The sequence below is a fragment of the Rhinolophus hipposideros genome, assembly GCF_964194185.1.
Source record: "Rhinolophus hipposideros genome assembly, chromosome: 10".
NCBI classification, from domain to species: domain Eukaryota; kingdom Metazoa; phylum Chordata; class Mammalia; order Chiroptera; family Rhinolophidae; genus Rhinolophus; species Rhinolophus hipposideros.
In genome coordinates, this window is record NC_138056.1 from 6,315,280 (window position 1) to 6,325,623 (window position 10,344).

At 46.1% G+C, this 10,344-nt stretch overlaps 1 protein-coding gene and 1 pseudogene across 3 annotated transcripts in view; both read right to left on the minus strand.

The window, feature by feature from the left end:
• POLA2 (DNA polymerase alpha 2, accessory subunit) overlaps positions 1-10,123 on the minus strand; it is a 30,747-nt gene extending 20,624 nt beyond the window's left edge. The window contains exons 1-5 of one of the 2 annotated variants that reach the window (XM_081065116.1): positions 10,045-10,123; positions 9,345-9,534; positions 5,028-5,152; positions 4,430-4,521; positions 3,788-3,845 (exon numbers count right to left, since the gene is read on the minus strand). In XM_081065116.1, coding sequence (XP_080921242.1) covers positions 3,788-3,845; positions 4,430-4,521; positions 5,028-5,152; positions 9,345-9,423 — 354 coding nt within the window. In that variant the 5' untranslated portion in view covers positions 9,424-9,534; positions 10,045-10,123. Of the gene's footprint in view, positions 1-3,787; positions 3,846-4,429; positions 4,522-5,027; positions 5,153-8,907; positions 9,045-9,344; positions 9,535-10,044 lie in introns of those variants that run through there. The other variant, XM_081065117.1, reaches the window with a different exon arrangement.
• Positions 6,792-8,494, minus strand: LOC308504137 (complement component 1 Q subcomponent-binding protein, mitochondrial-like; annotated as a pseudogene). The gene is made up of 2 exons: positions 8,486-8,494; positions 6,792-7,464 (listed from the first exon to the last, which is right to left on the minus strand). The product of its transcript is annotated as a complement component 1 Q subcomponent-binding protein, mitochondrial-like (transcript).
• Positions 10,124-10,344: the final 221 nt, after the last annotated feature.

The following is a 10,344-nucleotide window of genomic DNA, read 5'->3' on the forward strand; positions in this document are numbered from 1 at the left end:
AAAGGACAACAACTTGAAGCTGAACTGGGATTGGAAGGGCAGCAACTTGACTTGGAAAGAAAAAGTCCTGGAAGTACACACTGTTCCCCAATGAAGTCCTTTTCTCCTTCTCCAATAAAATTTTTAAAAAAAAACAACAAATTCTAATAGTTACAATCTTAGTTTAAATATAAACCTTTAAGTACTATGTATACTGGGTTTTTTTGCTCTACATTAATTACGAGTGTTTTCTCACATTGTCACAATCATCCTTTTTAGTAGCTGGGTTGATGGAATTGAACTGATGCATAATAATTTACATAATGACTTTTCTATGGCTGGATGTATGGGTTACTTGTAATTTGGGGTGATTATAAATTATGCTGAGACGCATACCTTCACACACATAGCTTTTCTCATAGTAGGAGAGATTGTTACTAGCGAGAATTATTGGGTCAAGGATAGAAAAGATTTTATGGTTTTGATAAATTTTCTCCAACTACTTTCCTGAAAGACACTTCTAATACACAGTGGGCTCTAGAGTTCTACAGCCAATGTGTGCAGGGATTATTTCAAGAAAGAGTCTGCCTCCCAGGATGGGCACTCCGGGACGCCGCAGGCTCACACCTCATCGTGACACCTGACTGTGTCAACACACCTCTGCCATTCCACTCCTCAGGGGGGCGCTTGTTCCAACCAAGTTCATGATACTCACTATTGACATTACACGCCGGTTTCTTCCCTTGTAAGGAGAAATACAGAGCATGCCCTGTTCTCATTTCCTGGGGTAAGCAAATTCTCACGCCACACAGAACCCAAACGAGAGCTAAGGATGCAGTTCATTAATTTACTACAAATAGAATGCTGACGGCATGGGCCCTTCAGACCCTCAGGATAACACATTCTCCCGTCAGGCAGGACATATGGAAGCCAGATTATAACTAGAAGATTTATGGTGAGCATGGCGGCAAAAGAATAGCTGTGAATTGCACTAGTCAAATATTTAACGGTGACAAGCAAGACCACTGACATTTTCACCTCTGTAACAGGTATACCTGCCCCCAAGACCTGACAAGGGTCAGGCAACTTCACGCTGGCCCTGTTTGTGTGTAAAAGCCAACAATGACTTTTGTCATACTGCCACTGGTGCTTGGTCTAACTGATCAGGCAGTTTCCACGCGACGAGTACTGTTCTAAGCATTTTATGTATCTCCAGCCCAGACCCATACTGTATCTCCTCTGAGCTTCGGATACCTATTTCAAATTGTTTGCTCATTTCAGTCCGAGTCATTTAGCTTGATTCCATGGTCACAAATTCTGATTCATAACTGGGCCTTTGAGGTCAGTTTGTAGCAGGAATGGAGTGTCCTCAATGTGGTATTGTTGTCACTGGAAGGATCTATCCTTCAATAGAAAATGTGCAGCGTGCATCAGTGTACTGAGAGCTGCTTACCACGAGTCACTTCCCAAGAACATGTTCAATTCTGGATGTACTGACCAAGCAGATAAGTTCTGGAGCTGGGAAGCTGTCCATCAGATCAACACAGTGGAGGCCCCAGCATGACTGCAATTCTGTTTGATTCTTCCTAGAGAGCCAACCAACAGCCCTCTTTCAGAAGGTCTGTCCAACAACTATTCATGTGCCAGGCACTGGGAAAACAGTAGTGAATAAAGCCAAATGTCTGCCCTCAAGGAGCTTCCATTCTAAAGGAAGGAGACAGACTAAAATAAAGAGTAAATATATAACATGTCTCATGCTAGTAAGTTCTATGGAGAAAAGTAAAGCAAGAAAAGAAAAGAAAGGAGAGAAAAAAGAGGGTATTGCTGCTTTAGGCAAGTTTGTTCCCTCTGACAACGGGGCATCTGAAGTGGACACGTTTGGTGTGTCTGAAGAACAGCAAGGAGACCAGACTGAGGAGTGTGGAAAGAGGACGGAGGGGCCATGGGCCAGCTCAGCTAGAACCCCACACACTCAGTCTTTGAATGTTTCTGGGGAAGTTGGAGAACTAGTAGAGAACTGTGAGCAAGAAAAACCTGGCCTGACTGTCATTTGAAAGGAGCACTCTGGCTACTGTGTGAACTGGTTAGAGGTGGACAGACAGAGGCCAGGGGACCAGTCAGGCTGTCCCACTCAAGTAGGAGACAATGGGCTATGGAGGTGCTGAGAGGGGCCCAGATCCTGGAAGGAGGGCCAAAGGGACTGGCGGATAAGTTGGATGTGGTGTTTGAGAGGAAAGGAAGACTCAAGAAGTCTCCAAGTTTCCTGACCTGAGAAAATGAAAGAATGGAGGTGCCTTTGCCAAGCTGTGGACTCTAGGAGAAGACCATCTTTAGGGGGGAAAATCAAGTGCTGATTTTATAATCAACTTTAGTAAGCTAAGGAAAATGTCATTATTTCCTTTACATGCACCTGGTTTTGTGTTAGCAACTGCCCAGGGCACATTTCTAGCTTTTTCGTTTTCCATAGGTGCACTTAAACTACTTAGTTTTTCTTACAATGTAATCTACTTTGAAAAATTAAGGCTTACTCCATGTTTATGGATCTCCACAAATTTATTTTGTATACGGAGTAACTATTATTAGTGAATACATTACTTTGGGCTTGGCGCTTTACATACTCATTTTATCTTCAAACCCTCTGAGATAGATTATTATTCCCTGGCCGTGAGCTTCTGGAGGGCAGAGCCCATCCATGCCTTTTTTTTTTTTTTAATTTATTGGGGTGACAATTGTTAGTGAAATTACATAGATTTCAGGTGTACAATTCTGTATTACGTCATCTATAAATCCCATTGTGTGTTCACCACCCAGAGTCAACCATGCCTTTTTCATTCACTGTCTGCCTAGTGTCCAGTACAGCCCCTGGCACATAGTAGCTGCTCAGTAAGTGAATTAACGAATCCTAATTTTATAGGTAAGAAAACTGCAGCTCAGAGAGATAAAAGAACTCACCCAAGATCACGCAGGTCTTCTAATCAGGCTTTGAAAGCAATGTTTCTTTATTATCCTGCACTGGGATACAGCACTAGAATTGGCTTAGTCAATTATAGTACCTCTGCTTGATACAAAACTACGCAACCATTAAAAAGGGTAGTTATGGGGGCAAACAGGTGGCTCAGTTGGTTAGAGCATGAGCTCTGGGAAATGGGGCTGCTGGTTCGATTCCCACATGGGCCAGCGAGCTGCACCCTCTGCAACTAGAATGAAGTCAATGAGCTGCTGCTGAGCTCCCGGGTGGCCAGATGGCTCAGTTGGTTGGCGCGCGGGCTCTCAACCACAAGGTTGCCAGTTCAACTCCTCAACTCCCGCAAGGGTTGGTGGGCTCTGCCCCATGCAACCAACAACAGCAACTGGACCTGGAGCTGAGCTGCACCCTCCACAATTAAGACTGAAAGGACAACAACTTGACTTGGATGGATCTGATGAGTCCTGCAAAACACTGTTCCCCAATAAAGTGCTGGAAATACACACTGTTCCCCAATAAAGTCCTGTTCTCCTTCCCCAATAAAATCTTTAAAAATACAAAATAAAAAGAGCAGTTATGGAGGAATTGTATTTATAAAAATTTTATGATATGCTAACTGAAAAAAGCAGGATTACTCAATGTTCATAAGGCCTGCCATTATATAAACACATGTATACATACGATCAGGAAGGAAGATGCCTTAAGTGGAAATATGGTAGGAAATATATGGAAACTATATGAGTGGTTAATTTTCTCCCTCAGAACTTCAAATGTTCTGACATTTTTAGAATAAGAAAAAAAATGCTACTTGTAGAACGCAATTTCCAAACACTGTGCACTCACCTTGGAGGGTGTGGAATAGGAATTCAAAAGGGTCTCTTCTTCCTCCTCCACTTCTATTCTAGAAACACTGCTTAAGGAAAACAGGAATAGACTTCTACCCAAAACCTAAGGCAAGGGTTGATTAAATAAGAAATCTGAAAATTAGGTACTTTGTATGATTTGTTTTTAAGTCACATGTGCAGGGGCGGCCGGTTAGAGAGCCAGCTCTGAACAACAGGGTTGCAGGTTCGATTCCCATATGGGCCAGTGAGCTGTGCTCTCCGCAACTAGACTGAAGACAACAAGTTGCTGCTGAGCTGCCGGAGGAGCAACCGGATGGCTCATTTGGTTAGTGCGAGCTCCCAACAAGGTTGCCGGTTCAATTCCTGTATGGGATGGTGGGCTGCGCCCCCAGCAACTAAAGACTGAAAACGGGGACTGGACTTGGAGCTGAGCTGTGCCCTCCACAAGTAGATTGAAGGAACAACTACTTGGAGTGGATGGGCCCTGGAGAAACACACTGTTCCCCAGTATTCCCCAATGAAATTTTTTAAAAAAAGAAGCTCCTAATGAATATTTTTAAAAAATTACACATGCAATTTTAGACAAATTATAAAATAGAATATGTGGCTTGGGGCAAAGACCTTCAGCAGAAAAGGATACAGCTCCTGTATGGAAACAATGTCTCTGGCTCCCGCGTGCCCACTGTCTTTGGAAGCTTGGTGCCGGGCTCTGGACAATCTTTTGCTCAGAAACTGGGGAATGAAAGACAACGATTATTCCAGTCAAGTATTAGAGATGTTTTCCACAGCCATGAGGTACTAACGGGCATTTGAAATATAATCAAAGATATAAAATTCCTCAAAGTAAGAATTAAGAAGATACACATGGTAGACTAAAAATAAAGTCTTGTTTTGTGAAAGAAAAAAAAGACTTATTCTGTGACTGTTTCTCTACGACGCATAACCGTTCTCATAACACCAATTATCTTTGCTGACCTACCACCTGCCGGGCAGTGTTAGGTGATTTACATACATTTTCATTTAATTCTTACAACAACCCTAAAAAAAAATGATTACCAGAACCACTGACAGAAGAGGAAACAGGTTCAGAGACATTAAGTAGTTTGTCCAAGCTCACATTGGGACTGGACGCCAGTTCTGATTCCAAAGCCCACACTCTTCTCAATGTATCATACCACCTTCCCTGCAGAGCCAAAATGGAGAATTACACGATGAGGTCGCTTACACTGTGCTCTCACCTCATGTTCAAAAGAGTTCAAGGTCTCTGCCGTAACACAGTCTTTCTTTGTGCTGGTGCAAAAGGCAATGAGCTCGCTCAACATCTGCTCCTCATTCTGTCTATACAGAACACACAGCTCTGCCACTGTGGAGGGAAAATTGGACAAGTAAGAACTTCGTTTATTTCTTGCAGCTTTCACCTTGAAAAGAGAAAATAATCCTCTTTATTCAATCCATATTTATTCAGCACCTACTAGTGCCAGGCACTGTTCTAGGCATGAGAATACAACAGTGAGCACAACAGAGAAGAATCCTGGTCCTCACGAAGCTTACTATTGGGGGGAGACAGAAAATAAGTAAGGTATGTAGTGATGTAGACAGTTAAATGTGTTGTGTAGAAAAAGAAAGCCAAGAGAGAGATCAGGGAGTTGGGGGAGGGGTTGGCAACTTAAAATACAATGACTAGGGAAGTCCTCATTGAGAAGACCGTAAGTCAAGACCTGAAGGAAATGGCGACTCACACAGTGTTTAGGGGAAGAGCTTTCAGGCAAAAATCCTAAGGTCGGCACACGATCAGCAAGGCCACTGTGGCTGGACTACAGTGAGGGAGGACACAAACAAAGTGAATGGGTAAAAGGGGTGCAAATTGTTGGCCATTGTAACTACCCTGCGTAGTACTCTGAGCAAGCTGGGAAATCGCTAGGTTTGAACAGAACCGAACATGATCTGACTTCCATTGACTGGAGGAGGCAAAGGCAGGATCAGGAGGACGAGAAGTGGTCAGACTCATCTGAAGAGATGATGCTGTTTTTAGCCTGAGCACCTGGACGAGTGGAGTCACTATTAGCTGAGGCGGGAAAGACGGCAGAACTACTCTGAGGAGAGGGAGCAGATACGAGGAACTTAGTTCTCCATGTGTAGAGTTAGAGATGCCCACTGGACATCCAACTGGAGACGTCAAGTAGGCCGTTGGCCAGGTCAGCCTGCAGGCAAGGGGTCTGCGCTGAGCTATAAATCTGGGATTCACCCAAATGAATGTTAAGCCAAGAGACCAGGTGAGATCACCAAGGAAGTGAGATGAGAGTATCTTTTTTTTTTCCTTAAAGATTTTATTGGGGAAGGGAAACAGGACTTTATTGGGGAACAGTGTGCACTTCCAGGACTTTATTCCAAGTCAAGTTGTTGTCCTTTCAGTCTTAGCTGTGGAGGGCGCAGCTCAGCTCCAGGTCCAGTTGCCATTGCTAGTTGCAGGGGGCGCAGCCCACCATCCCTTGCAGGACTCGAGGAATTGAACTGGCAACCTTGTGGTTGAGAGCCCGCCTCCAACCGACTGAGCCACCCGGGAGGCAGCTCAGCTCAAGGTGCCGTGTTCAATCTTAGTTGCAGGGGGTGGAGCCCACCATTCCTTGGGGGACTTGAGGAACCGAACTGGCAGCCTTGTGGTTGAGAGCCCACTGGCCCATGTGGGAATCGAACTGGCAGCCTTCAGAGTTAGGAGCATGGAGCTCTAACTGCCTGAGCCATCGGGCCGGGCCGAGAGTATCTTTTTTTTTTTTTAAATTAGAGAAGATAAGCCAGTTTTATTGTCCATCATTATGTTACACAAAAATCTAAAAATAATAGATTTGTAGAGAAGAAAATGAATAGTGAATAAGAGGACAACAGAAATAATTTAAATTTAATAATTTCCCATGATATTAGGATAAAAACCATTTCAAAGCACATGTCTAGCTTCAGAGGTTTTGTTCACTGGCCAAAGCAAGGTGTTCAGCATCTTATCTGTTCTACTGGCTCCTGACAAAACCTTTTGAGACCTTCGAGAAAAGTAATGTACTCCTGGCGCTCCAGGGCTGTGCTGAGCTCCACCAGCTCATTGTAAAAGTACTGTCAACTCCTCGGTCTACAAGGAAATTCACTAGGTGGTCACATAAGGCCCAGTCCAAGGAATCCGTGTTGAGTGTGCAACTGGTTACACACTGGTGTCCTTCCATTCAGACTGGCCAGTGGACTGAAAGCTCACTTCCCTGATGCAGCAAATGTCAATCTCGTCCTCCTCTTCTTGTCCAACTTCATCTTCTGGATAGTGACAGTCCAGCACAAGAGCCTTCTTGCCTCCATTGTTTATAACTTCAACTATGAAATTGCAAGGGGATGTCAATTCAGGCTCCTGTTCGTCACCATGCTGACCTTGGGAGGGCTCCTTCTCCCCATCAAATGTTGGTGGGGTGCTACTCTTAATGTTGAAAGTGACATTGATCATTTCTCCAGCAACACTTCGCAAGAATTTGGCTTCTGTCCCATTCCCACTTTCAACTCCCAATCTCCAGACAGCTTATGTTCTTTTGCTTCTTAATTTCATCACTCAGGAATTCCACAAAAGCTTTGTCCCCTTTGGTGTGCTGAGTGCCTGTGCAGCACACCACAGCCATAGGGCCCGTGAGGCAGCAGGAGGCTGTGCTGTGGCGCAGATCACACACACACACACACACACACACACACACACACACACACACCCCGCGGAGCCCAGGGCGGCATGCAGCAGCGGCTGGAGAAGAGGGCAGGCACAGAGGCCAGCAACCATGGAGCCCAAGGCGGGAACAGGCAGCGCAGCGGAAGTGAGGATATCTTGAGGCTTAGGAAAGTTGGGGGATGAATCTGCAAAGCCTGAGAAGTGGTGACAAGTCAGGTAGGAGAACAACCAGTAGTGTCTGAGAAGCTCAGAGAAAAAGGTGTTTTAAAGAAGACATGATGAACAGTGTCAAATGCTGTTGATAATTCAAGATGAGGACGGAAGCTGATGGATGTGGGTTTAAGAAGGAAAAAAACTAACGACCACAAGTATAGACAACCCTTTTGAGATCTGCTATAATCTGGAAAGAAAGAACTGGAGTGGGAAGTGGGTCAACAGAATATTTTAAAGACAGAAATAAGAACCACATTTCTACACTATTAGGAAAAAAAATCTTATAGAGAGAAAAACACAAAATATATGAGGGAGTATTACAGGTGTGCTATCCTTAAGAAGGTGAGAAGGAATGGGATTTAGGAGGGTGTGGCTTTTGCTGGGACTATAGAGAATTTATTCATAGTAATACGAAGACAGACAAGGTCTTGAGCAGACGCAGGTAGGTAGGAAGAAGTAATGGTGATCGCTTACAGACGTTTTCTAATTGCTTCTATTTTTTTCAGTGAAACGAAGTTAAGTTCATCAGCTGACCGTGGGACAGAAAGATGTTAAAGGAGGTGAAAAAGAGTCATCTAGAAGACGCAGAGTGAACAGACCAGGGAAATATGGTATGACTGTCAGGCAATATGAAAGTCCCATTGAGGGTAATGATTATGAATTCAAAGACTAGAATTCCAATGTCACTGCCAATATAACCCTAAGTGAGAGACGGCAGCAACAGGCACCTGGGGCTAAGACCTTAACGAATTTGGTTCCCACAACTAATTTCTCTTGTTTTGACTTCAAGCTCACCAAATACATTCCTGACTGATTGGGTTTCTCAAAGTCTCCTTTTGGGAAGAGAATGCGTTGGGCATAAGAACTTGGGAGTACTCTGGTCTCTCATGAGACATTAACACGCTACTTAACATGGAATTAACATGTTAATATTTAAAAAGTTCACAGTGTTGATCTATGACTAAGGCGGCCGCACATTCAATCCATTTCTAAAACTGAGAACTCTACACGTCCCCAGATTTTGCTTCAAACAAGTCCTTACGTTGTCCCACAATGGACCAATATGGTGGAGCTCTGGATTTCGGGAAAGGAGACCCGGGCTCACAGACCAGCTGAGGCTATCAACTCTCCTTTTTTGTCTTGTTTCTCCATCTGTAAGCAGCTGACAAGCTCCCTAAAGCGCTTTCCAAAGCTACAATTCCATTTTAGGAACCCACCTCAGGGGATTGTATTTGCACAGATCACCAACCGCTGTGATGAGAAGTGCTGGGTCAGCAGAAGTTTAAGGTGTCGGCTGAAAAGGGAGGAGCCAGGAACGAATCGCTCCACTTCCATACCCCCCCCCACCCCTAGCTTTGTTATAGAGGCTTCAACAAGTTCCAAACTCGGAGACACCACCGGGGCCTCATCAGAACCGGCACGTCCCAATTCCCCCTTTCGGAAACTGTGTGGATTTAAACTCGTACTTCAGTATATTCTTATTTTTGAGTTGGGGTCCAAGCAGTACTTTGAGCATTTCAAAGTCCCCACGTCCCACATCTCAAAACGCCGTTTAATGCTTCATCTCACACCCCCTGAGAAGTCTGACTCGGGGCAGGGGAAGCGTGGAAGCGCAGAGCAAGGCTGAGGTCCGGGGAGGGGGCGAGGGACTCACATTTCTCAGTCAGATCCTCCTCACACTCAAGGCCGAAGATCTGCAACTCCTCCACCAGCTGCTGTGAGGTCAAGGCCATGGTCACTCGGAGGGGGGTGGGGGGCAGGCCGACCCAGCTCCGACCTCAGTCCAAAAAACCCACGGGCGTGGGGATCGATGAGCAGGACGAAGTCCCTCTGATACTGTCGCGCTGTGGGGGAGCGAGATGAAAGGTGACCAAATAGCCCAAGACCTCAGGAGGTCAGAAGGCCCCAAGCCGGCAGTCACGGAAACACTTTTTAAAAAAAATTGTGGGGGAAGCCCCCAAACCCCCGATGGAAGGGGAATAGAAATCTTGAGAAGTCGCTCTCTTGGGGAGAACGTCCTACTTTCTAAAAGCAACCGCTGAGCGTCTCAAACGCCGGGACAGCACAGAGCAGCCGGGGAAAACCCGCCAAATGGTTTGTGCAGCGCGCGCACGCGCGAGACCAGGGTTTAACCCCACCCCTTCCCCTCGGCTTCCTTTTCCAGGTTCTCGGACGCCGCGCGCACACGCGCGTTCGAGGGCGCCTGCGCAAAACTGCAATACGCGCGCTCGCGCGCCTGCCCCTGGCGGTCGCTGTGCCCTACGGCGGCTGCGCGGTTGTCTCGCGCAGGCGGCGAAAGAGGCGTAGGAAACCTGACGTCCCCTGGTCTGCGCACGGAAACCGCGTCTCCGTACCAGACTCGGATGCCAGTTTTCTGGACACCGCCTGCTTGGCCAAGGCCCCTGACGCACGTGCGTCACTCTTTTGCGCGGTGCCTTGGTGCGCAGGCGCTGTCCTATACGGCACTCAGATGTCCCAAACATTCTGTGCGCAGCCCGGGAAAGGGAGGCGTGTCTTCTCTTCTTTGTCTCCCTCCTCAAGTCTGCGCTTGGCGTGCCCTAGTTCATCTTGAAGGGAGGCTTTGTTAGGGAATCTGAATCTGGTTGCCATGGTGTAGGGATGGAATCCCAGACAGCAGTTTCCAGGCTCTTGAC